Source organism: Rhododendron vialii, chromosome 6a, assembly GCF_030253575.1.
Source record: "Rhododendron vialii isolate Sample 1 chromosome 6a, ASM3025357v1".
Classification (NCBI taxonomy): domain Eukaryota; kingdom Viridiplantae; phylum Streptophyta; class Magnoliopsida; order Ericales; family Ericaceae; genus Rhododendron; species Rhododendron vialii.
Window position 1 is genome coordinate 9789802 of NC_080562.1, and position 15330 is coordinate 9805131.

The window sequence follows — 15330 nt, forward strand, 5'->3', positions numbered from 1 at the left end:
ACATTTCAGGCCCCATTCCGTTAAGGAAAATAAGTGTTTATTTTTTTGAATTAAAAATTATGTATTATGAGAGAATGACATGTCACGTAAAGCGAAAATAAGTACTAGTAAAAAATAGTAAGAACTTTAATAGAACGGTGTCTCGTAAAGAGAAAAATAAGTATTTAAAAAATAAAAGTGCTACACACACAACGGTTGTGTAAAACACAACACACAACTAATCTCTAGCCATCTATTGCTGTAATAAATGGTCAGGATTCGTTCAAACTCTTCCCCATAAAAGTTCAACTTTTTCTTGGAAGGGTTTTTTTTAAATCTAGACCGTCCAAATACATCTGGACGGTCAGGATTACGCACACAACCAACACAACTGTTGTGCAAGTAGCAATTTTGTTTAATAAATAAGAATCTTAGTAGAACGGGGCTGATTCAAGATTGTGATTTTATATACTATAATAAAACTGAACAAAATCATTCAAGCAAACAAGTCTCCATCATTGATCCAATGGACAAGATTTTCTCTGAAAGTCAGCGGCATATATGTGTGATATATCATATATATATTCTCCTATTAGTTCCATTCATAAGCACCACCCTATCAGGTAAAATCCTTAGCTCATAAGCTTTAGCAAAAGGGTTGACTAAGCTACAATTTGGTCTATATATATGTGAATTATGCTCTGCCTTCTACTGTTCTACATGTTTTATATAATAACATTCATCTCTCTATTTTAGTTTCTGAATTCGTAATTTGTGGTTAATGAATCAGCATCATTACTCACCAGTGCCACCATCCATGGAGAAGATCAAAACCAAAGGCAAGCTCAAACTCTTTCTCTGTTGCTCCAGCATAGAGCTGAAAGGGAAGAAGAATAAGAACAGTACAGAGGAATCGTCTCCCGATAACGAGCATGAGGAAATTTTCACAGCAGTTTTTGGGGAAAAAAGTAAACGCTCGTTTGCCTGTATCTGCTGCTCGTCGGTTGAAGCAGGGTCAACGAAATCCTCCCCACCATCTCCGCGCAATGGTCCTACGAACCCCTCCCCACCATCTTCCTTTCGATTTTGGCCTTCATTTTTTTTTTTTTCGCCTTTTTTTTTGTGTGCGCGCACGCTTGTTTTCATACTTGAATGAGATTTTTAACAATTTTTTGCCTTCTGCAGATTTACCTCCGAAGAAGGGCGACTTGGTCACGTGGTGATGGTGCCAGCAAGGTTGCTATGAAGCAGGAATCAATCTTGTGATATGTATTATATCTATCAATCATCCAAAATATATGTTTCTTTGGAATAAGTTGTTGGATGAGTAGATGTTGTGGTTGGAGGATTAATCATTTGGTTTTGGTGTTATTGTTGTCTATCTGTTTGTTTATGCGTTTTTATAAACTTATAAGTCTAAAACTTATTTCGATATTTTTTATTTTTCGTTTAGCTTTTTGTCGTAATTTTTGAGATTAATCGTTTGTCTCGACAAGACAAATAAGAAAAGTATAAAGATATGGACCGATTTTCAAAAAATTCAAATAGACGGTACTTTAGACAAATAAAATACTCCGTAGATGTTTGATTCTTTTTTCATTTTTAGTGAACTTTTTTTTCTCTTTTTTTCTTTTTTTGGTAACAAACATTTTTTTTCTCTCCCTCGTATGGTGTACTTTTTAGACTCCTCTCGTCAAAATAGATGATTAATCCAAAAAGTATGACACAAATTTTAAAAAAATTCAAAAAAAACGAACAAATTAAACACACCAAACGAAAAAAAAAAGTTTACAAAATGGAATGCATTCAGAAACACCTGGGTTTTAGGATGATGTTGCAAAGGTACAAATCATACGTGGGCCAATAGACCATAACTGGGCTGGGGTTTCAGAAGTTAAAAGCTAAAGGTATGGTTCTTGAAATTGTTTGATTCTGGCCCGTCAAACCAAATAATTTTCTTGAGAATCGCCGAATTTTATGGCCCACTATTTTTGTTTCCCAAACTCGTTTTTTTTTTCACTCGATAGATGTCTAGCCTACTTTTAAAGAGATGGAGAATGAGTACTCTTCCTAAGCTAAGCGGCATACAAGTGGACAAAGCCCACACCTGTTTGCTTGAATGATTTTGTTCAGTTTTTACTAAGGTTTTTATTTTTTAAGTATTTATTTTTTGTTTTACGAGACAGGTCATCCTCTCATAATACATTACATTAATTCAAAAAATAAGTACTTATTTTTCCTAGCAGAACGGGGCGTGAAATGTCGCTATTTTTGCGTTTCTAAATTTCTAGCACTGATATATTTATCTTAGTCTTTGTTCAAGGTTTGAATCTTGGATAGCTCCTATGGTTTGAGTTTTACTTTTTTCTTCACGCTGAATGAGATTAAACTAATACTGTCACCGTCTCATAATGTTTGTTCAGTCCGCAAAACAAGGATGTAAAAATAATACAATTTTTGCAAGAAAAAATTAAAAAAATCTCAACAATTCACTAGATATCGATGGATTCTTTTAATTTATGAACAAATTTTGAATTTTTTCTTGAACGAAATGCATTATTTTTGAATTCTCGTTTTGCAAACTGGACAAATATTTTGAGACAGAGGTAGTATCAGAAGATGTAGTTCCACCCTGCTTCATTTTTCATTTAAAAATAAAAATAAACTTCCACCCAGCTTCCTACTAACTTAATTTAACAATGGCTTACACCATGAAATAGTTCTCTGGTGATTCAATTATGTTCTTCGTAGAAGGGAAAATGATGGCGTAGAACGTATTTTGATAATTAATACCCATCAAGAATATGCTGAGAACATTTATTAATACTGAAAATATTCTTGGTGGGAATTAATTATCAAAACACGTCTTTGGCCGTTATTTTCCCTTTCTCCTCTTAGCGTTGTAGATTCTTTGGGTCTCGGGCTAGGAATTTGATGTCATTATTCCTTTTTTTTTTTAAATCAGTCAATATTTCATTCAAGCCCGAAGGCGAAGATTACATAGCAAAAAATAGGAGTGCACCAAACTACCTAATCCGGGACCTTAGGACACCCTGCAAAAGCAAATCAACACTAGGTGCCGATATGAGAATCCCGTCCGGGACAAGACAGAAAGATCTCAAAAGAAATCACAGCACAAACCATTACACAACAAAGAGCAAATGTAATTTAAAACAACAAACAGAATATAAGTGTAAAGGGAGAAACAGCCTCATGGACAGACCAGATCGGCCACCGGCCGACTGGCCGACTGAAACAAAGCGACCCTCCATCACACCCGATCTGTTGTTGACGGCCCAGAACGACCAAACTAGTGTTGGTACGAAGACCCCCAGCACCCGCTTATTCCTATTAATCTTTGTAATATTTTAAGAGATTAATGAAATTTTTCCCTTCCGACAAAAATCATTCAAGCAAACAAGTCTCCACCATTGATCCAATGGACAATATTTTCTCTGAAAGTCAGTGGCATATGTGTGTGATATATCATACTCCCTCCGTTTCAAATTTTTTGTCTGGTCCGCAAAATGGAGTGTTAAAAATAATACAAATTTTTCAAGAAAAAATTCAAACTTTTTTCACAAATTACTTAAAAATACACATTGATATCTAGTAAGTTGTTGAAAAAACTTTTGATTTTTTCTTAAAAAAGTTGTATTATTTTTAATATTCCGTTTTACAAACCGAACAAAAAATTTGGAACAGAAGAAGTAGATATATTCTCCTATTAGGGCCCGAATGGATGGGGTATTTAGGCTCCCTCCATAGCTAATCCGGGTGATAAGGCTTGATGTGACTGTTTTTACTAGGTTTGGTTGCAAAAAATCCCCCTCCATAGCTCATCTCCCCTCCATATTTCTCACCCCTTATCCGGCTTAGGCCTGTTTGGATGGAGTAAAAAAGAGGGGGGGAAAATAAGAGGGGTCCACCATTCTCCCCCCCATTAGGCCTGTTTGGATGGAGTAAAAAAGAGGAGGGGGAAATAAGAGGCGTCCACCATTTCACCCCCACCCATTATTTCTTACCCCCTTTTGGTTTTCCCCAGTTCTAGGAATTCTCGGGTATTAATTTTGGGCTCCTCTTGAAGTCCCCAAAAATAATCCGAGTTTGGAGGGGTGTTTTGTGGATGAAAATACCCCTCGTTATCCCCTTTCTCTATCCACCATTCAACCAACTTCTACTCTCTATTATACCCAAAATCATATTTTCCATTCAAACATATCCTAAGACTCCTTATTTAATTTCAGGGCTCTTTTAGGTGTTCATTGAAAGGTCTTAGAGTTAAAAATCTATTATGACCATTTAAGATAAAATGATCAAAAAAATAAGATCTTCACACCGGTTCAAACAGATTGAAAATTGGAACACTTAATTTTTAACTATATTTTTTATAATATATAAACGGTGTAAAATATTAAGTATTCCAAATTGCAATCCGTTTGAATCGGTGGAAATATTTTAGTTCTCTAGTCATGTTATCCTAAATTATCATAATTAAATTTTGACTCTATGGCTCTCGTTGATTAGCCCTAAGAGATATCATACACCCTCCTTATACGCCCTATTAATCCTTCATCCAAACGAAATATTATTTAATCCTCATCCTCTAATACCTTATCCAAACAACCTATTATTTAATCCCTCCTCTATAAACATCACATTAATATGAGTTATCCCTTATTAACTAATACCCCCTACTATCTTATCCCCTTATTAACTAATACTCTAAATTCTTTCCCCGCGTCCAAGCGGGCATAGGGGATTATTTTGGATGGGGTTTGAAACGGGTATAATTTATACCGGTCTTATCCGGCTGGATTTTGACCATATTACCCTTCCCCATCCCCCCTCACTCCATCACTGTAATTCATACACACACTGTATGTATATATGTGCAGATAGAGAGAGAGACAGACAGATAGACGCACTTGATGAACAAGCTTGGTTGGGTCGATTTTTCAGTCGATTGGGGTTCTTTCTCACTTGATCATGTGGCCAGTGTTGTCAATTGTCGCCGGAATTTCAGTCGGTTGGAGCTTGAGGCCGGAGAGGGAGACGCACTGAATAGGTGAAATGGGTCCAAATGGGGAGTGATTTTTTAGTGCTGAGCGGGTATATTATACATAGTACTTGTTCGGCGCATCCAAGCCGTCCGATACACTTTTGGACAGTGCGGATTGAAACCCTTTCTCTCCTCTCATCTCAATACTTTCTCTCTCTTTTTTCTCTCCCCACCATCTTCCTTTCGATTTTGGCCTTCATTTTTTTTTTCGCCTTTTTTTTTTGTGTGTGCGCGCACGCTTGTTTTCATACTTGAATGAGATTTTTAACAATTTTTTGCCTTCTGCAGATTTACCTCCGAAGAAGGGCGACTTGGTCACGTGGTGATGGTGCCAGCAAGGTTGCTATGAAGCAGGAATCAATCTTGTGATATGTATTATATCTATCAATCATCCAAAATATATGTTTCTTTGGAATAAGTTGTTGGATGAGTAGATGTTGTGGTTGGAGGATTAATCATTTGATTTTGGTGTTATTGTTGTCTAATCTGTTTGTTTATGCGTTCTTATAAACTTATAAGTCTAAAGCTTATTTCGATATTTTTTACTTTTCGCCGTAATTTTTGGGATTAATCGTTCTTCTCGACAAGACAAATAGGAAAAGTATAAAGATATGGACCGATGTTGAAAAAATTCAAATAAGACAGCACTTTAGACAAATAAGATACTCCGTAGATATTTGATTCTTTTTTCATTTTTAGTGAACTTTTTTTTTTCTTTTTTTCTTTTTTTGGTAACTAACATTTTTTTTCTTTCCCTCATATATTGTACTTTTTAGACTCCTCTCGTCAAAACAGATGATTAATCCAAAAAGTATGACACGAATTTAACAAAAATTCAAAAAAGAAGAACAAATTAAACACACCAAACGAAAAAAAAAAAGTTTACAAAATGGAATGCATTCAGAAACACCTGGGTTTTAGGATGATGTTGCAAAGGTACAAATCATACGTGGGCCAATAGACCATAACTGGGCTGGGGTTTCAGAAGTTAAAAGCTAAAGGTATGGTTCTTGAAATTGTTTGATTCTGGCCCGTCAAACCAAATAATTTTCTTGAGAATCGCCGAATTTTGTGGCCCACTATTTTTGTTTCCCAAACTCGTTTTTTTTTCACTCGATAGATGTCTAGCCTACTGTTAAAGAGATGGAGAATGAGTACTCTTCCTAAGCTAAGCGGCATACATGTAACGACCCGAATTTTTGACCCAATTTTTTTTAATACAAATTTATACTATTAAATTCCTAATTCTATAATTAATTAGATTGAATAATTAAAGTATATTATTATGTGTATAATTGATATTATTTGCACTATTGTATAAAATATATATTTAAACTTTAGATATACAGGAAATTAGGGATTCATATTCATCTCTTATCTTTCCTATCTAAACCATAAGTAGAACTCTATTCAAACTAACTCTCAACTTCTCTCTCTCATCCTATACATAAAAGCGTCCAGATACATTCTCACCATGTACATACATGCGTCCACATACATTAGAATTGAAAATCCCCCCCTAAATGTGGCACTTGTCCCCTATCTTTTTATCATTATCAGTATCACTCTCTTTCCTCATTTCACCACTTCTACACTTATCCTCTCACCTTCTATCTTATTCTCTCTTATTATACATACACAAATAAATCCGAAAATTGAACACCAGTATATTATTTTACTCTCAATTCTATTGTTGAGTCTAGAATAGAGAGAGAGAGAGAGTTGTGGCCGTAGGTATGTGCACACCGTGAGTTTCGTGAGTACACCGCCGCTGCGAGCCCTATCAGAGTGCCGCCGGACGCTGCCCCGAGATTTCAAAACCACCATGGCAATTTACGGACACCGTACAACATTTATCCGAACTTAGAATCGCGTTTGAGGTAGTTTTTCGGAAACCCAAAACCTTTATCTGCATTTTAATGGAGTTACTTAGATTTAAAGTTTATTGAAGATGATGATCTGCTGTTAAATTGTTAATTTATTTTTAGTCCTGTTTATATTAAAATTTAGTCCGGTTGTGCTGGAATGATTAGTGTTATACCCTGTGAAAATTTATGATCGTTTAACAAGTGTTTGATTGTAAAATTATTATTGATGTTGCATTGTTAATTTATATTTGAGTGGACGTTTACGTGTTTAATAAATTATTGGGGTAGATAAATATTTATGAAATATTAACAAGAATATTTTATTAGTAAAAATTTATTTAGATTGTAAACAAGAAATATTTTAGATTATATATTAGTTAATCTTTAACTCTAATAAATATTGACTGGAATAGCCTCGCATAATTTTGTTGTTATAAAAATCCCATATTAATATTTAATATAGTTAGTAAATATTAAATTTAGCAATAAGTATTTTTCAATAAAAATTTGTTTGTAAAATCTATGAATAATATGAGAGTTAAAGAAAAATGTATAAATAGTAGAAATGTTTTATAAAATTTCTAAATGAGAGAAACAGACTTAATTTTAAGTATAGTAATTAATTGTTTGACTGAATATTATTTTGTTACTCGAATGATTAATTCTATGACAGGATTAATTTTATCGCATGGTTATGTGTTGTTAGTACTTTTAGTTGAAATGTTGAACCGTGCGATATTTTGTTGTGGCTGTAGATTGGACAAATAGGTTTCCGGGGTGGTTACGAGTAGTGAATCATGTAGACGATGATAAGTAAATGAAAAATGATAAAGTGTTGAAAGTGTGAGTACTGTGAATTGAGCCATGGCGATGGCAAGGGTAACCTATGGGGCCCTGTGTTGAAATGGGTTACCTAAGGGGCCCGGTGTTATGACACTAACGTATGATACGTCATGGGAAGTTTCTCTTTAAGGAAGAGAATGGGTCCCATGAGACGGTTATAGTTAGTGAGACGCTAACGTATGATACGTCATGGGAAGTTTCTCTTCGAGGAAGAGAATGGGTCCCATGAGACGGTTATAGTTAGTGAGACGTTAATGTATGATACGTCATGAGAAGTTTCTCTTTAAGGAAGAGAATGGGTTCCAATGAGACGGTTATAGTTAGCGTGGGGTAGTGGATGTCCGACCCTAATGTACGATACGTCATGGGATGACTCGATCCTCCTGTTATGGTCTTAAGTGAGAACATGCTCGGTACATAACTTAGGTGAGCTCACCTAGGACCCTGGTGCAGGACAAACAAGAGGAAGGGTGGACCCATGAGACGATTGTAGTTAGTGGATGTGGGAGGAAAGGATCTCGCGGAGAGAATCCTTAAATTATATGTAAGATGATAGATAGTAAAGAAAAAGACGATGTGTTATTATTTTGTACCTTCGGTGTATTATGAATTATTATATTGTTGATCTGCATATTGTGGTATTGGATTTTAGGATTTCTACTTAGTGAATTATCACTCAGGATACGTTTGTATCCTGGCAAAGCGTTTGTTTCGGCGTTCAATTTGCTAGAGTGTGCAGAATTTCACAGTGGAGCAGTTGATACAGGTGCGACTCCCTAGAACGGAGTCTGGGCCAACGTTGCTTGGAATTCGTGTCAAAACTAGAGTCGCTCTGAAGTTGCTTTTATTAAACAAATGTACATAGATTTTTGTATTATTTTGAAATTGTAATTTTTGTATAAGGATAAATATGGGCCTAATAATTTGTAAAATTCAGTATATTTTTGGGTTAATGTTTCCGAAATCCCTTGAGAAATCGGGACGTTACAATACAAGTGGACAAAGCCCACGCCCGTTTGCTTGAAAGATTTTGTTCAGTTTTTACTAAGTTTTTATTTTTTAAGTATTTATTTTTTGTTTTACGAGACAGGTCATCCTCTCATAATACATTACATTAATTCAAAAAAAATGTACTTATTTTTCCTAGCAGAACGGGGCGTGAAATGTCGCTATTTTTGCGTTTCTAAAATTCTGGCATTGATATATTTATCTTAGTCTTTGTTCAAGGTTTGAATCTTGGATAGCTCCTATGGTTTGAGTTTTACTACTTTTTCTTCACGCTGAATGAGATTAAAATAATACTCTCACCGTCTCATAATGTTTGTTCAGTCCACAAAACAAGGATGTAAAAATAATACAATTTTTACAAGAAAAAATTTAAAAAAATTTAACAATTCACTAGATATCGATGGATTCTTTTAATTTATGAACAAATTTTGAATTTTTTCTTGGACGAAATGCATTATTTTTGAGTTCTCGTTTTGCAAATTGGACAAACATTTTGGGACAGAGGTAGTATCAAAAGATGTAGTTCCACTCTGCTTCATTTTTCATTTAAAAATAAAAATAAACTTCCACCCAGCTTCCTACGAACTTAATTTAACAATGGCTTACATCATGAAATAGTTCTCTGGTGATTCAATTATGTTTTTCGTAGAAAGGAAAATGACAGCGTAGGACGTATTTTGATAATTAATACCCATCAAGAATATGCTGAGAACATTTGTTAATACTGAAAATATCCTTAGTGGAAATTAATTATTAAAACACGTCTTTGGCCGTCATTTTCCCTTTCTCCTCTTAGCGTTGTAGATTCTTTGGGTCTCGGGCTAGAAATTTGATATCATTATTTCTTATTCCTATTAATCTTTGTAATATTTTAAGAGATTAATGAAATTTTTTCCCTTCCGACAAAAATCATTCAAGCAAACAAGTCTCCACCATTGATCCAATGGACAATATTTTCTCTGAAAGTCAGTGGCATATGTGTGTGATATATCATACTCCCCCCGTCCCAAATTCTTTGTCTGGTCCGTAAAATAGAGTGTTAAAAATAATGCAATTTTTTCAAGAAAAAATTCAAATTTTTTTCACAAATTACTTAAAAATACACATTAATATCTAGTAAGTTGTTGAAAAATTTTTGATTTTTTCTTACAAGAGTATTATTATTTTTAACCCTCCGTTTTACGGACCAAATAAAAAATTTGGAATGGATGTGGCATTTAATTAGGGCCCGAACGGATGTGGCATTTAATTAGGCTCCCTCCATAGCTAATTCGGGTGATGAGGCTTGATGTGACTGTTTTTACTAGGTTTGGTTGCAAAAAATCCCCCTCCGTAGCTCATCTCCCCTTATCCGGCTTAGAGCAAGTTTACCAATGCTTAGGTATACTACCTCGTGTACAGTTTACAATTTTATTTTAGCTATCAACTTTTTTTTTCACAACTACACCAACACTATCTATTTTACCTAACATCAATTAAAATATACATTTTTTCAATCTCTTCCTTTATTCTTTTATTTTTATCATTTTCCACCAACTATTTCCAAAACCGGCTTCAACCACCAAAGAACTCCAAGGTTCAGATCTCCAAATCATCTTCCACGCCGCCGACATCGTCGGAGTACCCTTGCTAGCGTTCCAAAGCGGTAGTTGAGCTCCAGATCTGGAGCTTGGTGGAGAGTGTCTCCGGGAAGCAAGATCCCGGCGAGTGGGTTCAAGTTCTTTGACTCGATTTGGGCTTTGATTGGGCTGGTCGTTGCAAAGTGAACAAGGAGAGAACGAGAGAGTGCTAGGGAGAAGACTGAAGAGAGAAAATAAAACGTAATATTTAAATGGATCCCTTGTGAACAGTACTTGTACCATCTTCGGTACAAGTAGCTAACAACTGTTTGCAAATGGAAAATACCTCCCCTTTTCCCGAATCTGCTGCAGCTCTGTTTTGATGCTTTAATTAGGTAAAATAGCTACATAGGTTGGTTTTGCTGCTCTGATAAACTTGCTCTTAGGGGATTATTTTGAATGGGGTTTGAAACGGGTATAATTTATACCGGTCTTATCCGGCTGGATTTTGACCATATTACCCTTGCCCATCCCCTCTCACACCATCATTGTAATTCATACACACACTGTATGTATATATGTGCATATCGAGAGAGAGAGAGAGACGCACTTGATGAACAAGCTTGGTTGGGTCGATTTTTCAGTCGATTGGGGTTCTTTCTCCCTTGATCATGTGGCCAGTGTTGTCAATTGTCGCCGGAATTTCAGTCGGTTGGAGCTTGAGGCCGGAGAGGGAGACGCGCCGAATAGGTGAAATGGGTCCAAATGGGGAGTGATTTTTCAGTGCTGAACGGGTATATTATACATAGTACTTGTTCGGCGCATTCAAACCGTCCGATACACTTTTGGACGGTTCGGATTGAAACCCTTTCTCTCCTCTCATCTCAATACTTTCTCTCTCCTTTTTCTCTCCCCAAATCTAAACCGTTCAAACCCGCTCGGCACTAACTTCTTTTCTTTTGGTGGAACACGTGGAGAGCAGATGAATTTTATTTTATTTTCCCCAAACCTTTTTTTTTATTCCAGTTTCCCCGACTGCTTTTTACTAATGCATAAGGGCAATAAAGTTATTTAACTAATTTTTAATTCATCCACCCAACCTTACCCTCCCTTGTTCATAAAGCACCACCCTATCTGGTTAAATCCTTAGCTCATAAGCTTTAGCAAAAGGGTTTAACTAAGCTACAATTTGGTCTATATATATGTATGAATGCTCTGCCTTCAACATGTTATATAAAACATTCATCTCTATTTTAGTTTCTTAGTAGTTTGTGGTTGACGAATCAGCATCATTACTCAACAGTGCCACCATCCATGGAGAAGATCAAAACCAAAGGCAAGCTCAAACTCTTTCTCTGTTGCTCCAGCATGGAGCTGCAAGGGAAGAAGAAGAAGAAGAAGAAGAAAAATACAGAGGAATCGTCCCCCGATAACGAGCATGAGGAAATTTTCACAACAGTTTTTGGGGAAAAAAGTAAACGCTCGTTAGCCTGTATTTGGTGCTCGTTGATCATAGTAGGGTCAACGAAATCCTCCCCACCATCTCCACGCAATGGTCCTTTAGATTTGGCCCTTCATCATTTTTTTTTTGCCTTTTTTTTTTTTTTTTTTGCTTGTTCTTCGTGCTTGAATGAGAGATTTTTAACAATTTCTTGCCTTTGCAGATTTACCTCAGAAGAAGGGCGACTTGGTCACGTGGTGATGGTGCCAACAAGGTTGCTGTGAAGCAGGAATCAATCTTGCTTCTTGTGATATATTATCTATATATCTATCAGTCATCCAAAATATATGTTTCTTTGGAATGAGTTGTTGGATGAGTATATGTTGTGGTTGGAGGATTAATCATTTGGTTTTGGTGTTATTGTTGTTTGTTTGTTGGTGTGTAATATTTGTATGTTTGATTAGGCTTTGTCATTTGGTTTTGGTGTTATCGTTGTCTGTTTGTTTGTTGTTGCATTTTCGTAAATTTATAAGTCTGAAACTTATTTCAATAGTATTTATTACTTTTCGTTTAGTTTTTTGCTGTAATTTTTTGGGTTAATCATTCGTCTGGACAAGAGGAATCGAAAAAGTATAAAGATATGGACCGACATTGAAAAAATTCAAATAAGACGGTACTTTAGACAAATAAAATAGCTGTTTGATATTTTTTTCATCTTTAGTGACCTTTTTTTTTTCTTTCCGTCATATGTTGTACTTTTCAAACTTCTCTCGTCGAGACAAATGATTAATCCAAAAAACATGAGACAAATCTAACAAAATTTAGAAAAGACGAACAAATTAAACACACCAAACGGGAAAAAAGAAAGTTTACAAGAATGGAATGCATTCAGAAACAACTGGGTTTTAGCATGAATGTTGCAAAGGTATAAATCATACGTGGGCCAATAAACCATAACTGGGCTGGGGTTTCAGAAGTTAAAAGCTAAAGGTATGGTTCTTGAAATTGTTTGATTCTGGCCCGTCAAACCAAACAATTTTCTTGAAAATCGCCGAATTTTGTGGCCCACTATTTTTGTTTCCCAATTCGTTTTTTTTGCCACTCGATAGATATCTAACCTACTCTTAAGAAGATGGAGAAGGAGTACTGCTAAGCAGCATACAGATGGAACCTAAAGAACATCAACAACCACACCAAGAACTCGCGTTCTTGAGGAGGAAGTGTTGTTGGGCTGCCCGTTGGCTTCCAACCTGCTTTTTAAGTAAGGGAAAAATGCATGTGGGTCTTCCTTTTTCAATTTTTTGGACTAGTATTTTTACCAACTATTTTTGGATACTCGAAATTTTCAACAGGATTGTGAAGCTAATAATCCAGAATCATTTATACCCAATGTAATTTCATTTTAGATTAATTCAGTAAAATCTAATGGAGTCAACATTACTTTTTCTTGAGCCAAGAATCTTTTGGATTACTATTGAGATCATAATTCTTGCTTGAACATGCCACGAGAAACTAATTACTGTATATATTCTTGTTTTAGTCTCTTCTTAACGTAAGAATTATGAAAACATTACATTACGTTTTCATTCCTCCTTGAAATTACTGTCAAGCCCAACTCTTACATTTCTTCCGGTCTTCGTCCCAAGGGATGAGAGCTCATCTTCAAACCTTGTCTCTCCATAATATTTCTCCTTACTCTTATCTTGTGGGCTCATTTAGAATCCATAACCATGATTCGAGTCATTCATTTCGTAGAAAAGACAAAGAACAACATTTCTCAATAAATTATATTGTTTGAAGACCCATAAACAGGTGAACAAGTTGCATTTTATAATGTACAATGAATGGCAAAATATATTTTAAAATTACACCTTTTAGAACAAAATGTAACTTCTCCACATTTTTTGTCAGTATCGGATCATACTAATTTCTCACAACCATATTTTAAAATTTAACAACAGATCGAATCTTTCATGTTGGACACATGGTGGGCCCCAAACGACGATGTACGTCATATGTACGCACCATGATCGGTACCAATAGCAGCGCTCTAATATAAGTCAGCTAATATTGTAGAGTCTAATTCTAAAACAACAAACCATCACAAACAAATGCACCAACACTCACACGAGCCCACACACTAGTGGTCAGTGTGTGGGCTTCTCAGTGTGTGTGGAGCCCACACACCTACATGAATGTGTTTTGTATTTGTTTGTGTAATATGTTTGTGGTTGTAGAATAATTGTTTCGGGAAAATACATCTCTATCTCTATTATAAAACAGAAAGGTGTAGGGACAAGTTGTTACAATAGCTTAGATTTATTTGATCCAAGGGTTGAGATGCATTTTTTCACATTTTATGAAAGTATCCACATTTGCCCATCAGATTACATAAATGCCATCTGTTGTTTAAGAGGAAAAAAGAATCGGAATTCAAATTTCACCTCTCTCTCTCTCTCTCTCTCTCTCTCTCTCTCTCTCCTTGTGTGAAAATAAAGAAGGGGGGAAAGCAATTCTCCTTGCTTCCTTTCTACGAGACCTTTCCTCCCCTACGGGTTGACTGTCTTTGGGGAAGGGGTTCCCCCCTTTGGACTGCCGAGCACTGGGACCATCCACCGTCCTCTCTTCCTCGACAATCAAACCCCTCGGAAGAAATCAAATTGGGAGAGGTATTTTTTGTTGTCCACCATGTGTTTGTTAAAATGCTCTCTTCTATTTTGTATACACTTCTTCCAAAATCTAGAGAGGTATTTTATGTTGTCCACCATGTGTTTGTTAAATGCTCTCTTCTGTTTTGTAGAGCTGTAGAGACTTTGTTGGGGGGGGGGGGGGGGGGGGGGGTTTCCTTTTTGAACGGCGTTCTACATAATTTCGTGAGTTGCTAATTTCTTCACTACACCGTTTGCGTATTCACTTACTTCATATCAATTAAAAAAAAATCTTCGCCATTCAAAAAAAGAGGGGTTAATTTCCAGCAATTTGTAGCTACCTAAAAATTGAAATAATGTTTTGAGCCACTATCAAGATTCAAAGGGTATTTCAATTCCAATCGAGGTGAGTAGTGTTGTAGGCACGGGCAAACACTAGTATTTTAAAAGAGAATAAAGGAGGACAATTTTGTACCGGAATAATCCCTTGTCATTTGGCTCAATGCTATTCCATACCAAAATTCTCTAATGTGATTCTCTTGTGTGATGCTTTCATGAGATTCTCACGTGAGGAGAAAAGAGCCCAACATAATCTTATTTCAGGGATTTAAACGGTTTATTTTGAAGATACGGTTCCTAAACAATATATTATGAAAATTTCATTAAAAGCAATCATATGTATCTCATCGAACATTTTTATCATAAAAAACGTAAAAGTAGAATTATGGCGGTTTCTTCCTCATGTAGTACTCCCTCCGTTTTTAAATGGTCGTCCACCATGAGATGCAATTTCTTAACCAAAATATAAGGTACTTTTGTGTATAATATTTTAAAATTTCTTGACACCAAATTAAAGATCTCAATGAGAATTTTGGTGTGACGAAATTAAAAAATTATTTTGGTGACAAAATTTAAAAATTGT

The 15330-nt window shown here is 35.6% G+C and overlaps 1 protein-coding gene across 2 annotated transcripts; it reads left to right on the forward strand.

The window, feature by feature from the left end:
• Positions 1-629: 629 nt before the first annotated feature.
• LOC131330526 (uncharacterized) lies at positions 630-12333 on the forward strand. 2 transcript variants are annotated; one of them, XM_058364143.1, is made up of 3 exons: positions 630-1028; positions 11839-11874; positions 11984-12333. In XM_058364143.1, exons 1-3 carry the CDS (start codon positions 761-763, stop codon positions 12019-12021), a joined length of 342 nt encoding a protein of 113 aa, XP_058220126.1. In that variant the 5' UTR covers positions 630-760; the 3' UTR covers positions 12022-12333. The 2 variants fall into 2 exon arrangements, with proteins under 2 accessions (XP_058220126.1, XP_058220127.1); XM_058364144.1 differs by lacking the exons at positions 11839-11874; positions 11984-12333 and adding an exon at positions 1165-1360 and having other exon boundaries at positions 761-1028.
• The last annotated feature ends 2997 nt before the right edge of the window (positions 12334-15330 follow it).

Coding starts and splice junctions, on each gene's coding strand:
- LOC131330526 (XM_058364143.1), top strand. CDS start 761: ATGAATCAGCATCATTACTCACCAGTGCCACCATCCATGGAGAAGATC. Junction 1,029..11,838: donor CCCACCATCTCCGCGCAATG/GTCCTACGAACC, acceptor TGATCATAGTAG/GGTCAACGAAATCCTCCCCA. Junction 11,875..11,983: donor CCCACCATCTCCACGCAATG/GTCCTTTAGATT, acceptor TTGCCTTTGCAG/ATTTACCTCAGAAGAAGGGC.